Source organism: Cydia fagiglandana, chromosome 1, assembly GCF_963556715.1.
Source record: "Cydia fagiglandana chromosome 1, ilCydFagi1.1, whole genome shotgun sequence".
NCBI lineage: Eukaryota > Metazoa > Arthropoda > Insecta > Lepidoptera > Tortricidae > Cydia > Cydia fagiglandana.
Genome location: NC_085932.1, coordinates 27,076,129 through 27,099,071, shown reverse-complemented (window position 1 = coordinate 27,099,071; position 22,943 = coordinate 27,076,129). Strand labels below are relative to the sequence as shown.

The 22,943-nt window shown below is 39.0% G+C and overlaps 2 protein-coding genes and 1 long non-coding RNA gene across 3 annotated transcripts; 2 read left to right on the top strand and 1 right to left on the bottom strand.

The window, feature by feature from the left end:
• Nucleotides 1-2,350: 2,350 nt before the first annotated feature.
• Nucleotides 2,351-3,550, top strand: LOC134668374 (uncharacterized). Its single transcript, XR_010098764.1, has 4 exons — nucleotides 2,351-2,396; nucleotides 2,692-2,742; nucleotides 2,865-2,924; nucleotides 3,244-3,550. It is a non-coding gene; the product is annotated as an uncharacterized LOC134668374 (long non-coding RNA).
• A 3,731-nt stretch (nucleotides 3,551-7,281) lies between these two features.
• LOC134666996 (trypsin CFT-1-like) lies at nucleotides 7,282-11,556 on the bottom strand. Its single transcript, XM_063524336.1, has 5 exons — nucleotides 11,505-11,556; nucleotides 10,969-11,158; nucleotides 8,666-8,924; nucleotides 8,252-8,413; nucleotides 7,282-7,467 (listed from the first exon to the last, which is right to left on the bottom strand). The coding sequence occupies exons 1-5, from the start codon at nucleotides 11,554-11,556 to the stop codon at nucleotides 7,321-7,323; spliced, it is 810 nt and encodes a 269-aa protein (XP_063380406.1). The 3' UTR covers nucleotides 7,282-7,320.
• A 2,808-nt stretch (nucleotides 11,557-14,364) lies between these two features.
• On the top strand, nucleotides 14,365-22,576 carry LOC134666909 (uncharacterized). The gene is made up of 10 exons (XM_063524245.1): nucleotides 14,365-14,453; nucleotides 14,909-15,157; nucleotides 16,191-16,368; nucleotides 16,442-16,597; nucleotides 17,500-17,672; nucleotides 17,987-18,124; nucleotides 18,790-18,960; nucleotides 20,515-20,625; nucleotides 20,961-21,149; nucleotides 21,917-22,576. The coding sequence occupies exons 1-10, from the start codon at nucleotides 14,408-14,410 to the stop codon at nucleotides 22,090-22,092; spliced, it is 1,587 nt and encodes a 528-aa protein (XP_063380315.1). The 5' UTR covers nucleotides 14,365-14,407; the 3' UTR covers nucleotides 22,093-22,576.
• Nucleotides 22,577-22,943: the final 367 nt, after the last annotated feature.

The following is a 22,943-nucleotide window of genomic DNA, read 5'->3' as shown; positions in this document are numbered from 1 at the left end:
AACGGTAAGTACGGTAAGTACATAGACACTTTTGAATTTATATTGAAATGTTAATTAGTAAAACACCACCATACACCTAGATTATTACACTTATTACAATCAATGAAGGAATATTCTTTAACAAAAGCAAATAAATCGATAGGTTTCAGCGTCACACCTACACAAAATATTTCATTTTCTTCCAAAACGGTACTAATCTGTTTATCTTTTACAGGTGCGACCAACGGAACACCTGGAGTGCCGACTTGGCAGAATCCACCTTGTAAGTAAGATTACGTACTATGTACTAGTATAAATTTACATCTAACACTCAAACATTTATTGCATAAAATTTTAGGGTACCCAAAGGGTAAAAACGGGACCCTATTACTAAGACTCCGTTGTCCGTCAGTCTGTCAATGTTACCACTCGTATCTCATAATCCGTAATAGCTAGGCAGTTGAAAATTTCACAGATGATGTATTTCTGTTGCCGCTATAATAAGAAATACTAAAACCAGAATATAAATAAAACCGTTTAAAAATATTTAAGTGGGGCTCCCACACTGCAAATGTAATTTTTTTGCCGTTTTTTCAACTTTTAACACGTTTTGTTAGTGAACGAAGGTTTAGACGCATTAGGTAATGAGTCACCGTTTTTATAGTTGTCGATCCTTACACAAATTATTTCACATTAAATATCGAAACAACATCGACACTAATCCGATTATTTATGAACTCTGAAAGAGCCGACTGTGCATCCATATCCAACTCGTATGTAACATCTCAATGACCACATTGTACCTGCTTAGAAACATCATTTGTTAGTAGGTCAACATAAAAATCAGAATACCTTTATATATACCTTCATATATACCTTATACCTTTCTCTAATACCTATTAACTTAACCAAAAAACAGCTAAGAAAGAAAAAAATAAAGCCATCAGGCGGAGCACTTAACGTAGCAATATTTTTTATAAGTTACCTAACGTTTGCGTTAAACATAGTTTAACATGTTGATTTTCAATATGACGGCCGTTTTTTCCAAATTTTACCTTTTCATAATAACGAACCATTCGAATCCCTCAGATGTATCAATATGCATAATGATCAGAACAAAAATGTTTAAATTCTTGAAGGTTCCTCTAAGGTATTTCCTAAGAAATACTAAAATCAAGGTTCCTCTTGATTTCTTAGATATAGATTTTCAAAATAATTGTAACAGATATAATTGAATAAAAAAAAAACAAGATGGCGGCCGTTTCTTAAGAGCCCTTCAACGTGCACACTAGCGCCACAGCTAAATAATCGTGATTATTTAAATTTAACGAAAGATATTGTAAAAAGGGGGCCGCTACGTACTGTATTGTGTATTTAAGTACCTTTTGAATACATCAGAATAGTTTTTATGTTGCTGGATTCGTCAATCTATGCGTCCAAAGTTAAAACGGCCGTTTTTATTTTGAGTTCCTAGATCGACGAAACCAACAACACAAAAACTAGTTTGATGTATTCAAAAGGTACTTAAATACACTATACAGTACGTAGCGGCCCCCTTTTTTCAATATCTTTCGTAAAATTTAAATAATCACGATTATTTAGCTGTGGCACTAGTGTGCACGTTGAAGGGCTCTTAAAATTTCGATATCAGACTCATAATAATTTGATGAATTTTGCTGAATACACGTGCTTAGGTACTTATTTTTTTACAGTTCCTGATACTAAAAGAGATTGAAGTACAGTACAGTAATCAGTAACGAAATATTTCATATTATAATGCAATGGCATAAGGATAGTGTGGTTTAACCGATCGATTGTATTTCACAGCGGGAGTATACCAGGCATATATAACTGGGCCAAGTAAACCTGGTGTAGAAGGCCCAGGATTCTCCGGAGGATCCAATAACGGACCGAGTATGTATTCTCAACCACATTTTTTTATGAAATAATTGTGACGTCTGTTTATGTAGTATTAATATTTGGGACGTGTGGTTTAAATGGCTTAATGGTTCTAATGTATTTTACAGTTTTAGGACCGGGGGCAGAAATCCCAACAGAATGGCATATTGGGCCGAGTAAGTAGTCTCAACTACAGTAAATATTATGTATCTTATTTGTTTAATAAAATAATTGAAGCGTCTAATTTTGTTAAAATATTTGATAAATATGGTTTAACAGTTCGATTGTGTTTTTTAGTTGGAGGACAGCCTAGCGTAGGTGGCCCCGGAGGATGGAAGTATGGACCGAGTAAGTAATCTAAACACAACGGATATTGTGTATTTTTGTGAAATAATTGTAGCGTCTGTATGTTGTAATGTAAGGAGAGTTTGGTGAATGTGGTTTAACAGTTCGATTGTATTTTTCAGTTGGAGGACAGCCTGGTGTAGGAGGCGCCGGGGGATGGAATAATGGACCGAGTAAGTAATCTTAATATGAAAAACAGCGTATATTTTGTATGTGTGAGAATTAATTGTGGCGTCTGTATTCTATAATGTAAGGAGAGTTGGTAAATGTGGTTTAACAATTAGATTGTATTTTTCAGTTGGAGGACAGCCCGGTGTAGGAGGCCCCGGGGGATGGAATAATGGACCGAGTAAGTAATCTCAAACACAGCGTATATTGTGTATTTTTGTGAATTCATTGTGGTGTCTGTATTCTATAATGTAAGGAGATTTGGTAAATGTGGTTTAACAGTCCGATTGTATTTTTCAGTTGGAGGTCAGCCCGGTGTAGGAGGCCCGGAAGGATGGAAGTATGGACCGCGTAAGTAATCTCAAATACAGCGTATTTTGTGTATTTTATATTCAATAATTGTATCGTCTTTAATATATTATATGTAAGAAGACCTAATAAATGTGTTTTAACAGTTAAATTTTATTTTACAGTTGGCGGACCGCCCGGCTTTCCTACCCCGGTTCCTTCGGGAGGATGGAATAATGGACCGAGTAAGTTATCTCTAATACAGCGTATATTGTTTACTTTTTTTAAATACATTATTTATACACTACGTCGGTGGCACACAAGCCCTACTGAGTTTCCCAGGGTGCCTAGCCAAGGTAACAATCGCTTGCGCTACAACGAAACGCTTTGTTTCTCTGTATCACTCTTCCATATTAGTGCGACAGTGATAGAAGTGTTCGTAAACGATTGGCATATTAGCTTCGCACCTAGATGTTTAGTAGCCCTTTAAAAGCCCTTTAATAGGGCTTCTAAACATTTGCCGTTCGAAATTCCCTCCACCTTAAATAACGATTTATCTTCCAGCCAACACCAACCAAGACATGGCTAAGAAGGCGGACTCGGAGAAGCTGACGGTGTGCACATCGGGGTCTTCGAGTCCTCACGAGGTACACTTCGCGCTGTCGCTGGTGTCTCTGCTGCGCGCGCAGCCGCTGCCCGCCAGGCTTCAGAAGGAAGCTGACATCTTGAGAGGCTTTGCGACGGTAGATCCACCAGGGTTTAACAGGCCTTTTGAATCACCAGGCCTCGACTGGTAGGGCGTGGTATGATCATACTAATACCTAAGACAAACATTGGCAATCCGTTTACAATTGAGATGTATAAATATAAATACGTACCTACATTAAAGTAAATCATGAACTTATTAATAAGTTCTCTAAATAAAAGGAGGATCTTTTCACGTGGTGAAACGAACCCCAGCCTGAACTCTACTTATCTAGACGATGACGGCCCAATAATACCCCAACATTCACCCCTAAAATAAAACACTTGAAAGTTTCCCTAAACTGAATACTTACCATAATTAAATCTAACCTTATCAGGACCAGGGCTCCATGCATGTGTGGCTTATCTTACAAACTAATTTGGCCAGGCTTGTGATCAAGTGGTAGGACTCTACACTGTGAAGAGTAGCAACTCAGGTTCTTTAGAGAGAGAGAGGCATATTATTAAAACAACAGAATAGATTTTAAGGCATTTATTAAATGAAAAATTGATTTTATATTATTTTGATTGAGAGGATTTGTTTTTAGTTTGTTTTGTTTTAGTCCCTAAGAAGCTACCTGCCTAGCCTTAATTCCTAAAGCCTCGACCTTGGGTTCGTAACCTACTTCAGCTGGAAAAGTACCCAAAATAAAAACCAGCGAGCCTATCAACGCGATTTGTTTTAAGACGAAACGAAAATCTAAATCTCATACTAAAAGACTAAAATCTCTGAATAAATTCAAAGCTATTTGTACAAAAATTTGCAAAGCTAGGTGTCCCTACTAAAAATGAATATAAACAGAATCAATTCATTTGAATTTCTTTGACGTGAAGGCTTGCAGAAGCGAAGGCTCCATGACCGCATAGCCCCTGTAAATTATCTAAGCAGTAGTATTCTGACAGACAATGCCTAAGTTTTACATGCTTCCTTTTACAAATTTTACCCGCAAACAAAACCAGATTAAAGCCCATATATAAATACATACAAATAAATTATAAACTGTTCAAGTTTCAATCATTATTTATAAATGGTTATGAACACAGAATGCAGGAGAGGTTCTCTTACCCCCACAGACTTACGGCTTCGTTCAACTATCCGTTGTTCACCATATCATGAAATCTGAACAGGTTTTTGGCATACTTTTTTACGCCAGGCCTTATTCTTCTTACAAGGCTTCATTCTAATTTTATTCACATTTTATAAATCACTCAATTTTTCTTGAGCAAAAGCACATTATTTTTCATTATATCAGTATCAAATCTCTTTAGAATCAAAATTTCCATGTTTAATATCAATAACACATAATTTCATATTGCCATAGTTGAAGCTTTTTTTATTTAAAATCACTCTATTTTAAAGAAGATCATAAAAACAATTCATTTGCTCAAAAGTTATTTGGAAGAGATAAGTTCACCTTTATGCAAATGATTAATGTTATTTTTCCTGTTTCGTTTTGATTTTTGTACAATAAAGTGTTTTTCTACTACTACTACAATAAAATTCGCATTGCCAAAATATTCTAAAGTAAAGACCAGTATTAAGTTTTTCAAATTAAAAGAAAACACAACTTTATGAATTTATAAACACTCACCCGGAGAATTGAAGGCTTCTATGAAGTGGGTAGCTCAGGATTCCCTGGACCCCGCTCTGATGCTCGGCTACCTGGCCCTTGTAGCTCTGCAAACAGTTCCCGTTGCCCGAAGTTGTTCGGAGAATGCCCGCTAGGGCTCAGCTGATGTTCTAGGGCTCCTCTGGACTCCAGAGGCACCTCCGTAGATCTTCGGCGACTCCACTCCGCTGAAGGTCTTCTGTCTGCTGTGGCTGGCGTCCCGGGCTGCGCAGGACTCCTCTAGGGCTCCGCTTCGGTCCCTGGGGCTTCTCTGGATCTCTTCCTTCTTCTTGGTTCTTCTCCTGGAGCTCTTCTTGGTTTGGCTGCTGTAGACTGAATGAATCTCCTAGGCTTTTGGCCCGTCTATTTATACCCCCTAAATTTTGGTATTATTTTGTTTTGTTCGTAACCATGGTTACAATCGTCAACTTCGTCGCCATCGTCTCCATCGTCGCCTAAAATATCTTTGCACTCTTCTAACAACCACAACAAGCATTTTTTTTAGCTAAGGAGTGCAAGCAAATTTGAACTTTATATATATAAGATTAAGGTCCATTTTTCAATGACCCCGTATATTGCAAATTTTCCTATGACAATTGTTTTTCTTACTTTTTACAATAATTGCTAGTTTCCAAGTGATTTTTTAAGCTAAATTGGATGTATTTATTTTTTATCTACGATTTTCAATAAATTTCTTCCATCAAAACTCTATACTTTTGAAGTAATGGACAAAAACAATCTAACATTTTATTTGCAAGTTTATGTGGAGTTTTTTAGTATTTCCACTCTTATTTATGGCTAAAACTAATTCTTAAGCTTATAATCTAATTTACTATGGCATTATTTAACAATACAAACACTATTTTCATGTTTTTTTTTACAACTGAACTTTCCTTATAAAAATTCCATTAGTACTAGAAAAGACATGATCTTTTATTAATTAAATGTTCCACTTTTATATACAATATACTAAATAAATTGACTAAAATACACTACCCTTAAGCCTCCAAATCCTTCTGATCCCACAATGGCTTACCAAATTAGATTTTTCTTGGTCTACATTCATACATAAATACACTCAAGAATTATATGCAAATTTTAGCTTTTAAGATATTATAAAATTTCAATGCCTTACTTAATTACATTCTACATAAATGAATCATGATATGCTTCTATAGTTTTAATAATTATTAGCAAGGACAGGTTCTCATTTTTCAATTTATTTGCTTATTCCATATATGTATAATGAAAATATTTATTTTAATGGATTGACTAATTATTAAATTCCTATGTACCATACACATATAATGACTCATTTTACAATGAAATTATGTATATCAGTTCTCTAGTTTTATAAATATTATCAAAATTAAGTTTTTTTTTTTTATATCAAGCGAACACTAATATTGTCATACTTTGCCATAAGTGATGTCTACAATGTCTTATGTAAACCATATATCTTTTTATCAATTTATTTATGTTTACAGTTTATATAAAACATCTTTACATATAATCAAACTTATAATTAATTAGTTTAATGATGACAGAGAACATTTTTATGAATAAATTTATTTTTCCCAATAATTCGTTTCTATGTAAAAACATCTTTATATGTAACTAAATGCCTATAACTTTGATGAACGAGCACAGAGGTCATCTGTCTCGTTTCAGTGGATAAGGGTTAAATAAGAAAATTAACCTTTATAGCCCTTAACTCTTGTGTATGTCTACAGGAGAGACGTAACACAGTTTTCTGTTTGACCCTTAAACAGTTCTTATCTCTTCAAAGTTAATTTTTTCCTCCAATACGGAGTAAGTACACGCTGATTTTTTTTTAAATTTTCGTTCTGCAAAACCGAGCAATCCAAGCGGTTTATAGCATCTCAATATGCTAGATAAATAAATCTCCGCCATGTAGATGCTTAAAAAAATTAAAAAAGTGTATTAAGTTCAAAACTTTAAAAGAGTGTTTTCGAAGCGATAGTATAGTATGTGCGTGTTTTTTTTTTAAATATTTGTTAAATTCTAATCTTGGCAGTTTTACATGCAGAGTTTATACCTACAGCGTGTATTTTTGATTCAACCACATATTGTAAAGGTATTAGTTATGGGCCCTAATGCCCCTAATGAATTGATTTTCATATGTGCTACAAAAAAAAAGTTAATTTTTTCTTAATAAAACATTATTAAAAGTGTAGCAAACATTATAAAAATGTATTTAAAATGTATTTGTATTTTTTTAAATGTATTTTTTTAAATGCTTGATTTAGACATGGTTTTCATAACCCTACGCAGTAGCAGCAGCGATGACCCAGTTGTTGTAGAGGTTCAAGCGCGTGTTGATGCTCGGGTACCAGCCCTGCGCGCAGCCCTGCACCCACGAGTGCACGCCCACGATATAGCCGTCCACCAGCAGGGGGCTGCCTGAATCACCCTGGAAAAAAACAGAAATATTCTGCAAACAGTTTGTCTATTCAGTTTGAGGTATCGTTTGATTACAGTGGTAACATTATTACTGTCGGACTAGGAACACTCCGTTAGCTTAGGTATCAATATCTCCGTAAACGAACATACTCGTACACCTACTAAAGCATTTCTTAGCGTAGGGAAGGATAGTATCCAGCAGTGGAACTGTATTATCTGACGCCAGATAACAGTGATAATTGTTCATACGTTTATTAAGGGCTAAACTAGGAAGCTGGTCTTCGTTGATAACTCCTCAGTTCTCACAGATGTATTATTATCTGACATAAAGCACAGCTTAGACCATGACGCTAGAAAAGAAGCCTATCTCATTGTATCTATGGCGCACGTGCACTGGAGTAAGGTGTAACTACCCTTTTGTATGTGAGGTAACCTCACATACAAAATGTGTTGGGTTACCCTCACTAATAAGTCCTTACCTGACACTGTCCCCTGACACCCACGTCGAGCCAGCCAGCGCAGACCATGTTGCTAGTCACGGTGAAGCTGAGCTCGTTGTATCTATTAGCGCAGGTCTGCTGAGGTATATCGTGAGATTAGTCTCTTGTGAGGTTACCCTCACTAATGTGTCCTTACCTGACACTGTCCCCTGGACGCCAACGTCGAGCCAATCAGCGCATACCATGTTGCTAGTCACGGTGAAGCTGAGCTCGTTGTATCTATTAGCGCAGGTCTGCTGAGGTATATCGTGAGATTAGTCTCTTGTGAGGTTACCCTCACTAATGTGTCCTTACCTGACACTGTCCCCTGACGCCAACGTCGAGCCAGCCAGCGCATACCATGTTGCTAGTCACGGTGAAGCTGAGCTCGTTGTATCTATTAGCGCAGGTCTCCTGAGGTATCGTCCAGATCTGCACGTGGCGAAGCTCTGAAGATATCGTCTCTGGGTCGCCGCTCTGAAATTATAAATATTTGTTCAGTTAATTCTAAGGACTAATGTGTAACTGTCTAACTTCTTAGTCATGGATAGGCATTTACGAGTATGTATTATACTTATTCACTAAAATCAATATTTTATTAAGATTAGAGTCTGACTGAGGAAACTCTTGAAGTTATGTCATAAGCCGATTATGGTAGCAATCCTACAACCTGTCACTACAAAATCTGCGTAGAATTAGCGCATTCAATAATTAAGAAAGAAAACTTACTGAAAACGCTCCCCATCCTATAGCCCAAACTTGCTGATTCTCGGAAAAACTGTAAGCACCGCCAGAAAGCGATGCAGGCCCAACCAATCCCGGAGTAAGATGTATATTTAGAGTGGTTCTCAACACGGCGACGTCGTTGTCCCGAGTGGTGGGAGAGAAGTCGGGGCTGGCTGTGATGGTCCTGATGAGGTAGGTGAGGCCGCCGCGGTTGCTGTATGTGGAGCCGACGCGGGCGCGCCACCAGCTGGCTGGGTCTGCCCTGGAACATGGAATTGTTGCTTAGGCTCACCGTCATCGATGATATGGGTGAATAGAATATGTTGATGGAAGGTTGAATGAGGTTTGGTTTTGCAAACTTCATGTATTGTAGTTTAAGATTATAAATTGCGTTTAAATTAAAGGATTACCCGACAAGACTCTTGTACGTCTTGGATACGTTTCGCACTACGGCAGATCCGAATCCGATCCGAACCCGTGAAAATAGGGTCCGTAGTAGCCGTAGAACTATTTCTATGGTAAGTTACGCACTAGATCCGTCTCCATCATCCGATTTCTTTCCGTCATTCAACGTGTGCGGTGCGTAACTTACCATAGAAATAGTTCTACGGCTACTACGGACCATATTTTCACGGGTTCGGATCGGACGTAGTGCGAAACCGCTCTAATAATAGGAATTATTAGTGAGCGTTTATAGTAGTGGACCCTATAATGGACGTGGAACCAGTAATGGGACAAAAAAACATAATTCCTCTAAAATAAGTATCTAAAAGTAGTTTATAAACACTGGCTGTATATTATCATAAATAAGAGTCCTAGAGCTGTTTCATTTTGAAGTTTTATTAAATTTGGTTGTTTTTTAAGAAATTGGCGTCAACCTAAAAGTTGTCGTGTCACTGAAAAAAAATACCACTAGGAATTCTTAACAACTTCGCTAAGAGAGGTGAGTTAATTTATAAAATTTTAATTAATTAATACTTGATGAAAACTAGGATGTGTTTTGTTAATTGCATTTACCATGAGATAAGGTATAACAACACACTATGTTGTGACTCCACAGATGTAAAAAAATAGTGGTATTTGGCCCAATCCCATTATAGGAGCTGTAAAACTGCGTACCTCCTATGATGGGACAAATGACAGAATGATGCTTGCTATGCCATAATTTCATGTTTAAACAATACAGAAATAAAATGTAGTTAAGAAATATGTCAATCAGGAGGTATTCTCAGACTTCGGATAAATTAATATCGTTTTCCCTAACTTTTATTTAACTTGCCCTGTTAGTTAGTGTGGGTCCAATCTTGGTAGCTGAATTTGAGCCACTTTTCGATTTCCGATTCAGTTGAAATTTTGTGTAAGTACGTAATGAAGTATGCAAATCGGATGATAATCCAATATTATGATAACATGGACCTGATCTGATGATGGAGACAGGAGGTGGCCATGGGAACTTTATCGCATTAAACCCTAACTAATTGTGTTAGGGTATATTAGAATTGTCTCGATGGATCTAATACAATAATAATTGGCTGTGGAAAGAAAAATACATTCAGCGATAAAAGCTTATACCAAAAATTGTTTTATTTTGCCGTAATTTATTCCCCATTTCAATATTTTATACTGTTAGAGCAATGTCCATTATAGGGGGCCCATTACTGGATCCACGTCCATTACCGGGGGCCCATTACTGGAACTTTAGTGTCCATGACTGGAGAAAAAAAGCATAGTTTTAATTTGTTAAATATGTGGAAACTAATTGCAGTATCTTTGATACAACACGCCTAAAACATGAAAGACGGATAGGACTTTCATCTTTTAACACGCTAAGCGGTAGACCATTTACATGTATAAGGGAAATATCATAAATACTCCAAATTTCCTCTTAAATGTCCCATGACTGGTGCTGTTACTATATATACTTAGTAACAGAGGAAAGAACAAGTGTTAGAGACGTGATGAATCAGTGGTCAGTGCAGTAGGTACTTGCTCTTCATTGATAGGTATAAAAGCACGAGGAGGCAGACAGTATGACGTTGACAATGAGGATCGTACTACCGCACTTGCGCTAGAGATGCTACGAGTCATAGTTAACACTATGTGTCCTAGTCAGAGTATGTCAAGTTACCCACTATGGGTACTAACACTAGCAGGTACTTACTCTCTATCGGTATAAAAGTACGAAGCAGCCAACAATATGGCGTTTGCATTGAGGATGGAACCACCTCACTTACCATAGAGATGCTACGAATCATAGGTGACTAAACTGGACTTCTGTGGGTACTAACTAACCCACTAGGACTTACTCTCCATCGGTATAGAAGCACGAGGCGGCCGACAATATGGCATTGGCAGTGAGGATGCTGCCTCCGCACGAGTGCGCGTAAGTGCCCGCGCCGACGTTAGTCAGCAGTGACGTCGCAAACGGGTACTGATCGATGGTCACTGCCTCGCCGCCCGCTATCCGACCGCTTGCTAGGATGTAAAAAATATACACTGAGAAAAAAAATCGTTCATAACAATGAAATTGCATTAACGTTTTATGCTTTAAACAGTTCCATATGTGCCTATCGAACAAAGCAGTGAAGTTTAGGTACTGTTTGTACGTTACGTACGAACGAAGGTACATTAGTTGACATTGTAATAGCATTTAATGTTAATGAAATCACTTTAATGTGTGCTCGATATTCCAGCGCTTGTATAAGTCGCATGTGTTTGATATAACTATAAAGTAAACAACAAAATATACAGAATTGCGCGGACCCTCGGCTTGAAAATGAGCCAGTACGAGACAGCGACAATAATGCTACATACAAAAGTATGTTAGTCTTGTAAATCTTACCTCTGGCATCAGCACCAATGGCCAACAGACTAATTAACACTAAAACTATCATTTTCACTGCTCTAGCACACGCGCATGCTTACAATACTTACATTACTTAACTGTTATCTTCCTTATCAAATGAAATATCTACTGAGTTTTCGTGATAATTCGGAAATTATAAGCTGATAAGTGCTAATCTTTGTCATATAAAAGGAATAATGCTGTGGCCCTAGTGAAAAAGGCTACAAGTCTCGCGCAGCTTAGGTGTAAAAGGGCATAAGTGTTACTTGGAACTTACGTCCTTTTACAACTGCGTTGTCCGATACTTGTACCCTTATTCACTAGGGTCACAGAATGGAGTTTAATCCTAGAACCCTAAAATTCTAGGTAGTTATATATTCACCACTGAGCATGTGCGCATGCGTCTTCCAAACCGTAGATCGTTTATTCGAAATAGCCTGGCTCGACCCAAAGGATGAACGAAATATCTTTGGTTCCCGTTAAGGCTTAGCCAAACGGACTTTGGCCTGAGCCTTAGCGAGACAACGCTATGCGCCTATTATAGCGATCGCATATCGGAGCGACCGACGTGCGAATCGCATCCAGTGTGCCTGAAGTACACAATGCACGTGGGCGGCGTTTTCGCTAGATCTGACCGCCTAGCATGTGCACGCGATTCCTTAAATAAATTGACAATGACAGCGACGCGTTTCCATAGTAAAATGAACAGTATTGCAGCTGCAGTTGGAAATGGAATGTCACTTTTACATATGCGAAGTACAGTATAATATGCAAGACAGCGCAGGCTTTAGGCTTTACTCCGGTTGTTACTAGACGAATATTCTGAGAATATTCTAATCGTGAATTCGTGATACACTTCAGCCAGCCTGCTACTACTAAGATGCACAAAGATGAATTCAAAATCTGCTTATGGAGTGTTGCCGGCGTATTATGGGTGGTTTAATCCACGTGATAAAATAACTGTCACTTTTAACATCGCGAGATAGAAAGTGACGGACACCGTTTTATCACGCTGTCATGTAGACAAGAACGACGATATTATCCGTACCTACCTACTGAAGCACTATGGTAGTGCTTCGACAGTTGGTGATTTGAGTGCCGACTGCCACCGCCAGGTTCTAAGCTCCGTCCAGTACCTGCCTATTTTATAAAGCCCAATTTTAATTTAAGTAAGTATAGATAATTGACAACTCCCTTAATGTTTTAATCAATAGTAAAAAAATATATTAATAGCTACTAAATAAACGACTTAAATTAGTGACAAATTAAAAATGCTCCTCAGGACGCCTTCGTATGCCATGGTGCCCAGAAGAGAAGGCTGGCAGCGTTATTTCCTTTTTGCTACTCGTATATAGCGTGGTTATCCGTTGGCTTATAAGCAGCTTCCAGCCTTCTGATCCCCGGAAGCATTATCAGGCGTTGGGAGATTTCTCTGAATATCACATTAGCATGTCTTATTTGTAGGATATTAACAGCATATACCACTTCAAGAGATTGGACATTACCAGTTTATTTTACAAAATGTCATTAAACATTAAAAGCATAATCATTTAAAATTAATAATAAATACAGACCTAAAAACTAATAAATAAATAAGCAATCAATTATAAAACGATAAAATACAATATACATTACCAGTTGTATTTAACAATAATGACTCTTGAAGTATTGTAGTCTGCTAGATGCTTAGCGGTACTAATAGTACTTACTACGAGTACAGTACCGTAAAATCTGGTATTTTTAGTACAACTATGATCCAAATTCAAGTTCCAGAAAAATATGTATAAGTATTTCTCAAAGTATGTTGAGTATATAATATAGAAAGAGCTTTAGTGTAGGTATCTAAGCTCCAAAATAAATAATGTAATGAATAGATACAATCAAGGCTCGTTAAGAATCAAGGTTTTAACTGGACCATAGTGGTATTTAAGGACTATAGTTTACTATTATTTATTCTGTGCTATAGTTACCTGATTTTAAGGTACTATCAGGTTTAGGGCGAAGAAGCGAGTGTGTCAACGACCGGGGTACCTGTATACTAATAAACAAGAGATAAACAAGGGGCATGATGGATCTCACAAAGCCATCGTGAGATAATCGGTACGTGACTGCTCAAAACCACCGATAAGTAGATTATAATTGTATTTTTATACTTATTAACCTACGGTTAAGGTATGTACTTCAATATCAGGCAAATATATTATTTACCATGGTCATCCCATGGTGTAGGTATTCGCCATGAATCCTACATACCTATATTATACAGGTTGGCCAAAAAATAACGGTTATTTTTTAGGTAGTTAATATATATTACTAGCTTCTGCCCACGTTCGTTTGCGTAAAATTATGATTTTCGAGACATAACAAACCCTAAATAATTTTAGGAAATCGGCCGTATAATGCGTTTGTTTTGACAGTTGTTGAAAATCCAAACAAAGTGTTGGTATTCAGCTCTACAATTTTACATACATATCTGCGGTATTCGAACTAGAAAATAATCAACACGTATTCAAAAAGAATTATATTTATTTATGGAGAATTATTGGAATAATGTATTTTATTATAAGACCAACAGTAATGGAGGATCCAATTATGTATAGTAATCATTCAAACTTGGTAATAGGTAGGTATACTACTAGGTACGTCCAAAATTTCATCCCTCCTCCTCCCTATCCCTTTTTCTCTCCCTTCTCTTCTTATTTATTAGTATGTAAATGTGTTCTTATTGCCGTTTTAGATATGTGTGATACTTGCACTAAATACGTACCTAAGCTAAATCGCTTCTCGCTCCGCTTCCGCTAGCACTAAGCCCGGAGCCTGCGATTGTTTGCTAAGCTATAATTGTTTGTATAAAACTGTCGGCTTTCAATTCATCGCGCCAGTAGACAAACTACAACAAAATGCGGTGGTTCATACTCCTGTGCGCGGCTGCGGTCATCAACAATGGTTAGTTTACAGCCGGTGTCCAATACAGTCCAAACAAAGATTGTTTCTTGTGACATTTGTCATGTTGTGATAGTTGGATAGAATTAAAGGTTGAAGTGATCATTCATTGTGAGTTTAGACAGCGAGTCTCACTTGTTTAACTCATTTTTACAACTTTTTCACCTCAACAGCTTCAACCTACCTACTTAACTGCCTACTTGCTGCGAGTAACTTCGTTTTCCTCGCTATATGAACAGTAAAGAAACGTTATTTTTTAAGCAGATTGCTATAATTATAGTGCCGAGTCCAATTTTAAACTTTTTGGCATAAAAGAAGAATTTTTAGTTGTAGTAGCTGCTAATTTGAAAAGTTATATTAGGTATGTACTTATATCTATCACACTAGCTAGGGTCTAGTGACTATATACCAAAGTTATTTCCACAATCGCTCAAGTTTATTGCACGGACGATTTTCAGCGAACGCCCAAAACCAGATTTGGGAATTAAACAGCGGCCTAACCGACCTGGTCGTCGGGCCAGACTCCGCCGTCCACTGCCAGCTCACCAACCCCTCTGGCAGCATGGTCTACGATGACTTCGGGCCGTGCAGGGTCAGCATCGACCGGGTCACGGAGCAGCACAGCGGGGTGTGGACCATGAGCATAATTCAGCAGAGTAATGTGTTGGCTGTGCAGCAGAGTTTTACTGTACAGGTTACTTCTGCAGGTTAGTGGATTACCTGGCAATTACTGACCCGTGTTTGTGTTTGAACTTTGACCGTTATTCAGGCAATGCCTTGGTCACTTCTGCTGGTTCAGTATGCTGCCCTCCTAAGCCGAAAAGCGCTAAGTATCTCAAAAACATATGATATTGAAAATGGAACTATCAGCTTTAGAAACTAAAGTATAAGTTAGCATTGAAGTGTCTTTTGAGATAGCGCTATTTGGCTCAGTAGGGCAGTATTGTACCTACCTACTAATCTATAATACAAATACAAATAGTTTATTTCCAAAAAACATGAGAACATTTACAGTTTATACTGACCCCCACACTAGGCATAAGCCTGTCCCGTGAGGGAAAGAGATAGATTAAGAGAAATCTATTATATATTATTCACCTACCTAATAGTCTAAATGACCCATACGATATTGACAATAATATTATTGTCATCATGATTACTTCCGTTATTTTCTAAAGCAATTTCGATTCCTGATTGCGATCTGATACCATTTTTATGTGAAATTAGCAAAATTGCTACAACATAAATTGAAGGTCACGATCATGATAATGGCGTGTTATTTATTATGTTTAGAAAAATAAATGGGAAGCAATAAATCGCACTATTCAAGAAACGCAAAAGTGTATTTCGACTTTGAGAAAGTTACTTGATTTAAGCTCAGGAATGCACCCTTGAAATTCACGGAAATAAAAAAAACACGGTGTATAGTAATGTTAACACTATCCGTCTGTTACCTCTTTTTTCACGCTTAAACTGAAAAGTCGGGTAAACGACGTGACGAGTATTTAGCATAAATAGTCCAAAGATTATCATAGTAGAGAAGCCCATTGGCGTTGGCTCTAAGTGCCACTTGCACCATCCCACTAATCCGGGGTTAACCGGTTAACCCGTTAACCTAATGTCAAATTGTACTGGTAACCATGGTAACTCCAGGTTCAACCGGTTAACCCCGGGTTAGTGAATGGTGCAAGTGGCCCTAAGGTTCCTTATTAGGTACTAACAGAATCAATTTTCCAAAAGCTGCAGACTCCAAACCGACGGTATCAACGAGCGTGCAGCAAGACAAGCCTCTAATAATGCTGGCGTGCTCCGTGGTGACCGCTGACGTAGTCACAGCCTGCGTATTCAGAGACCCCTCTGGTCGGGTGCTACAGGCCCGCCAAGGCGTCTCTGAGGACCGATACAGCTTCATTGAAAGGTGTGTGTTTCTACGATTATCTGTCATGTAAAAGTTTCATTAAAGAGACAATTGCCACAGACTCCAATACCAGTGTCAACAAGCGTGCAACAGGAGAAGCTTCTAGAGAGGCTGGGGTGCTCCGGGTGAGCGCTGACGCGGTCACAGCCTGCGTGTTCAGAGACCCCTCTGGTCGGGTGCTACAGGCCCGCCAAGGCGTCTCTGAGGACCGATACAGCTTCATTGAAAGGTGTGTGTTTCTACGATTATCTGCCATGTAAAAGTTTCATTAAAGAGACAATTGCCACAGACTCCAATACCACAGTGTCAACAAGCGTGCAACAGGAGAAGCTTCTAGTGAGGCTGGGGTGCTCCGGGTGAGCGCTGACGCGGTCACAGCCTGCGTGTTCAGAGACCCCTCTGGTTGGGTGCTACAGGCCCGCCAAGGCGTCTCTGAGGGCCGATACAGCTTCATTGAAAGGTGCGTGTTTCTACGATGATCTGCCATGTAAAAGTTTCATTAAAGAGACAATTGCCACAGACTCCAATACCACAGTGTCAACAAGCGTGCAACAGGAGAAGCTTCTAGTGAGGCTGGGGTGCTCCGGGTGAGCGCTGACGCGGTCACAGCCTGCGTGTTCAGAGACCCCTCTGGTCGGGTGCTACAGGCCCGCCAAGGCGTCTCTGAGGGCCGATACAGCTTCATTGAAAGGTGCGTGTTTCTACGATGATCTGCCATGTAAAAGTTTCATTAAAGAGACAATTGCCACAGACTCCAATACCACAGTGTCAACAAGCGTGCAACAGGAGAAGCTTCTAGTGAGGCTGGGGTGCTCCGGGTGAGCGCTGACGCGGTCACAGCCTGCGTGTTCAGAGACCCCTCTGGTCGGGTGCTACAGGCCCGCCAAGGCGTCTCTGAGGACCGATACAGCTTCATTTCAATGGTGTGTGTGTTGTGTGTTTCTACGATGAATCTGCAAAAATTTAACGAACAGTACTTACCTAATAACTACCTATTTATTGTCAAACTAAAGGGTTCCCCCTCTATTTAGTTTCTTTCATTTCAAATTCAGGTTTGTTTAGAAATTTATTTAGTTAAAAATTACTAAATTCATCTCGCATACATACTACTTGTACCTACTGTCTTTTTAGCTCGACCGCTGGCGTGCAGAGCTGCGGCATAGAGATCAACGGACCTCTGACTTCAGACCTGGGCCTGTGGCGCTGTGACCTCCAAACCAATACGGATACCTACTTCGGCCATCTCTCCGTGCTGTGCCCCTGGGCCATGCAAGACCCTGAAATAGCGGCGTCTGTTATCGCAGGTCGGTCTTTAAGGGATTTCCATTTCTGTTTGTGTTGCTTCAGTATACATATTATCTAAATACTACAACTAACTAATAATTGTGATAAAAGAAAGCGTCTAGAAATATATCTTTGAAATACGTCACAATGGCTGAGTTTATAAGGCATGATGTAGCCTGCAATCTAACAACCATATTTGTAAGAAAGAAATACTGAAAAAGACACAAGCAATTTATACTTGTAGAACATTACTAATAACTGCTGGCACTCGTTTAGTTCTTTTTCTACAGAGGTTTTATTATTGTTATAATAAATATTTTTCTTCTTCTTATAGTTCCCACTTTGACCAGTCAGACCAAGGATCAGGTGGTGAGCGAGGGTGACAGTGTGACTATGTCCTGCTCGATCCAGACCGCCATACGTTATTGCTATTTCCGAGCGAGAAACGGAACGATCTTCAATGTTAGGCCTGGTAAGTATTTTACTACTCTTTATACAAATATTATCTTAAGCATTATTCAGTATAGTTAGTGCAAGATAATAAACGACTTACGTTATTATCTATGCGGATATGGTGAACCAATATAAGCAAAACAAATGAAATGCAACATAGCTAGGTAACTGACAACTAAGTACTAGAACCTTTACATGATGGCTGAGTTGTGCACCTATGACATACCTATTTGTGAGGGTCATCCTATTCAATGACACTTTTGATTGAATGACAATGATTTTTTTCCTTTTATTGTGACGGAGGTCGCCATAATAGAAACACGAACGATTCTGATGTACTTAATGCACAATTTGTTCCACAATATTGCTATCTTCTTTCTCATTTTGGTGTATTCTCAGTTGTAACATAAAGGAGCTCAGACACCACTTTTTACACAAGAAACTGCGATCTATCTGTTAGACCTAAATGTGTTTTCGTTATCGAATCGAAGAACAATTGTCGTTAATCATGTCAGATGATAAAAATATTTTGAAAAGTTTCAAGTACCTACCTAGCTAAGCCACAGTATTTTTGCGAACCCTTTTACAGAATTTGAGCAAAAAAATATCGGAATGACTTATATACCTAATTTAATCACCGTAGGTATTCGGGATTTTATCACATCTACAACCCTTGCATTCTAGGTGTGACTTCCTCTTCCATGGAGTACGTCGGCGCCAGTCTGGAGGCCGGAGAGTGCAGCGTGCGGTTCCCTTCGCTCTTAGCTACTGATAGCGGCACTTGGAGCTGCCACGTCGGCTTACCAGATAGCAGCGAGGATGAACAACACGTGCAGTTCTCCATTCAAGTACAAGGTACGATAACTTGGTGTCCCCTTCATCCGGGGTACGTTGGAGTAGGAGAGTGTGGCGTACGCTTCCCTTCGCTCTTAGCTACTGATAGCGGCACTTGGAGCTGCCACGTCGGCTTACCAGACGGTAGCGAGGATAAACAGCACGTGCAGTTCTCCGTACAAGTACAAGGTACGATAACTTGGTGTCTTCTTCATCCGGAGTACGTTGGAGTAGGAGAGTGTGGCCACGTTTCCCTTCGCTCTTAGCTACTGATAGCGGCACTTGGAGCTGCCACGTCGGCTTCCCAGACGGCAGCGAGGATGAACAGCACGTGCAGTTCTCCATCCAAGTACAAGGTACGATAACTTGGTGTCCTCTTCATCCGGAGTACGTTGGAGTAGGAGAGTGTGGCGTACGCTTCCCTTCGCTCTTAGCTACTGATAGCGGTACTTGGAGCTGCCATGTTGGCTTACTAGACAGCAACGAGGATGAACAGCACGTGCAGTTCTCCATTCAAGTTCAAGGTACAGTTAACTTGGCCTCCTCTTAAATGATTTTTTTAAATAATAAACAGGCAATTTATGTAAAAATAATCGATAGAATATCTGGGCTTATGGGGAAAACGTGCGATGATCATGCCAGTAGTCACTTGTCATGGTATAGGCATATATATATACCTAACTGTAGGTATATTGGCATAATTTAACTATTACGAGGGTCGCATTGAAAGATTCGGGAATGGGACACTTAGAAATAACATAATAGAAAGAGGCATATAATTTATAAAAATGTAACTCTTTATGAAACTTTTAAGGTATATTCCATTTGGTTGTCATTTGTATTTAAGAATTACTGGCAATTTGAAAATTGTATGTCGAACATTATTTGAATTTTTGGCCAAGTGATTTTTCGGATCATATTTTAAACGGTTTTCAATATGCCCTCAGCGAACAAATAAAAGTTACAATGGGCTTCTGTTATTTTTTTATGATCTAGAGTTCATCGTACGCTCGTTTGCAGTTAAAATTAAATATGAAAGTCACTTTCATTTTATCCCATGGGTGATCTTAAAGAAGGTTGTCATTCCAAAGCGACGTCAAAAATTAAAATCGCATTTGTGCTGTTAATTAAAAAAACTGCCAAAAAAGTTGCATATATCGGCAGATTTCGACATTCCTAAATATTCATATGACAACAGTAAAAAAATCTTTTTTAGATATATATATGTAAAAAAACTTCAATTCCGTGGGCTACTCCACGAATTTCATACAAAACCAATAAGGCCCCAAAGTCGCCATACAAAAAGGATTTTGGGATTATGAGCCGTGTGCATTACAGAATGATTACTTTCAAAAGAAAATTTATATGCGTGGTCAGTTTGAGTTAAAGTATGCATTAAAATAAAGATTGACTGTCTAGATGCGACAGTTTTCTCTATTCCCGACATTTTCAGTGCAACCCTCGTACAACTGTCACTAGAAAGTTCGGTAGGCACGTTGTAAGATACTTATTAATAACTGTATAGTACCAAGTAGTATCAAAACAATCAAGTGCTGAGATTATTTCTCATTTCAGAACCGATATCCGCTAGCCAGTTCGTGGACGGCAACGAGTTGGTGGTAGAGGGAATAGTCAATGGACATCCTGCGCTCGACTACTGCAGATTCGTCCGCATTGACGGACAAGGTATGTTATGGTAGACTAATGATAAGCAAAAGTAATATCTTAATGAGTCTTATATACGCCACCGTGGAATCGCCGGTGTTCTATTGAATTTGTCACAAGAATTGCACGACTTTAGTTCCACCTTTTCCGTTCCATCGCCGGCCATAACCGAGGAGATAGAGCATATTAACCAATTGGTTCGAAGTGTCTTGCCTCTTGATATCCGCATTGAACTGCTGCTAGAAATGGAATTCACTCGTAGGCTGTTTTCCCTGATACTCAAATACGATATAGGCGACAATTAAAACGCTAATACTCCAACATGAAACTCTTTCTCATAATCTTCTTACTTCCAGGATTCACTTCTGAGAATGTACCAGCCGGTTACACCGACAGCAGTTCTCTCAGCCAGGGTCATTGCAAGATCCGCGTGGCATCGCCCACAATTCTGGAGCACCATCCCTGGACCGTAGTGGCAAAGGTCCAAGGCCAGGACACGGAGCTGGCACAGTCCACCGACCATACCAACGAGATGCCTCCACCAGGTAAACAGTGTCACTGAATACGTGATAGATTGCTTAGATCGCAGGTCTTTCAGTCAGGGTCATTGTAAGATCCGCGTGCACCAGTCTAAGCGATTAGACTTATATTGTGTACTACTTAAAGTTTATAAGTAAGCGAATAATTAAAAACCGGGCAAGTGCGAGTCGGACTCGCGCACGAAGGGTTCCGTACCATAAAGCAAAAAAAAAACGGAAAAAAATGCAAAAAGAAAACGGTCACCCATCCAAGTACTGACCACGCCCGACGTTGCTTAACTTTGGTCAAAAATCACGTTTGCTGTATGGGAGCCCCACTTAAATCTTTATTTTATTCTGTTTTTAGTATTTGTTGTTATAGCGGCAACAGAAATACATCATCTGTGAAAATTTCAACTGTCTAGATATCACGGTTCGTGAGATACAGCCTAGTGACAGACAGACGGACAGACGGACGGACAGCGAAGTCTTAGTAATAGGGTCCCGTTTTACCCTTTGGGTACGGAACCCTAAAAATTAATTAATATTGTCCTTCGCTGCCTGACACACGGGGAATCTTAGTTTAGTAATTTGTCAACCACCTGTCTCTACAAATTCCTAGTCTTTAAGAGCAACCTACAACCCAATGTACAATCGAGGTCAAAGATATGTTTACACTTTTTGCCTTATTACAGAGGAGTAGGGTGCAAAAGTGTAAACATATTTTTGACGTCGACTGTATATACTTTTCTCAATAAATAATTTGTATTTGTAATATTCGTTTCTCGTTCCAGATGACCCCGTGACTTGGTGGATATACGTGATGCTGGCCGTGACGCTGGTAGCGCTGGTGGTCGCCTTCGCCTTCAAACGTAACCGCCGCTGGGCCGCCGAGACCGCCGCTGGCGTCCGCGATAGCTTCAGGAAGAACAAGTACCCTGAGCAGGAGAAGCCGCCCCTGCCAGCTTAAAAAATAGACGCTATACACCGCTATGATCTGGCGTTAGAAAGAGTAAACTGACAGCCTCGGGCGTGTACAGATGCAGTTTATAATAATTTTCTATTTCTTTTTTTCACGGAAACGTACGAACGTAAGCAACATAAAAACTAGTTTGATGTATTCAAAAGGTACTGAAATACATAATACAGTACGTGGCGGCCCCCTTTTTTAAATACCTGTCGTTAAATTTAATAATCACGATTAATTAGCTGTGGCGGTAGTGTGCACGTTGATGGTCTCTTAAGTGTCTCCATGCATTCTTAATCATATACCTATACGAGTATGTTTAAAAATATCTATTTATACAAACTGCTGTCAGATTACTTTTTTTACTTCTGGATGTCATTATAGCCGGCTCAGATTTCTCTGCCACTTTTTATGTATGTTCTTGAATATATTTAACTGTGATAATATATATGTAAACATAATTCAAATAAATTATTTCACCAGAAAACTATTTTGTATAAGTACAAATCCTTGGTTCTGAGAAAGATCCCCGCAATTTGCGAATATCGGTTTTCGCCGTAGGCCCCCAGACTCTTGATAATTAATGACGATTTCGGGTGAGTAATGTAAGTAATTCTAGGCATTTGTCGATAAACTAAGTACCTGTAAATAACACTGAAGTGCTTCTAAAGCGATAACAACGGTGGGCACTCGAGTATTTGACGGAAAACACCGGAATGCTAAAAGACTATGACATGACACCATTTGAATTTGTCGCCAGATTTCTAAAATTGTGTAAGGTGCAGCGCCAATTTCGACTGCGGGGTAATTTCAACTAATTGAAATATCTTCCATATTTTTCATTTTTTACTAGA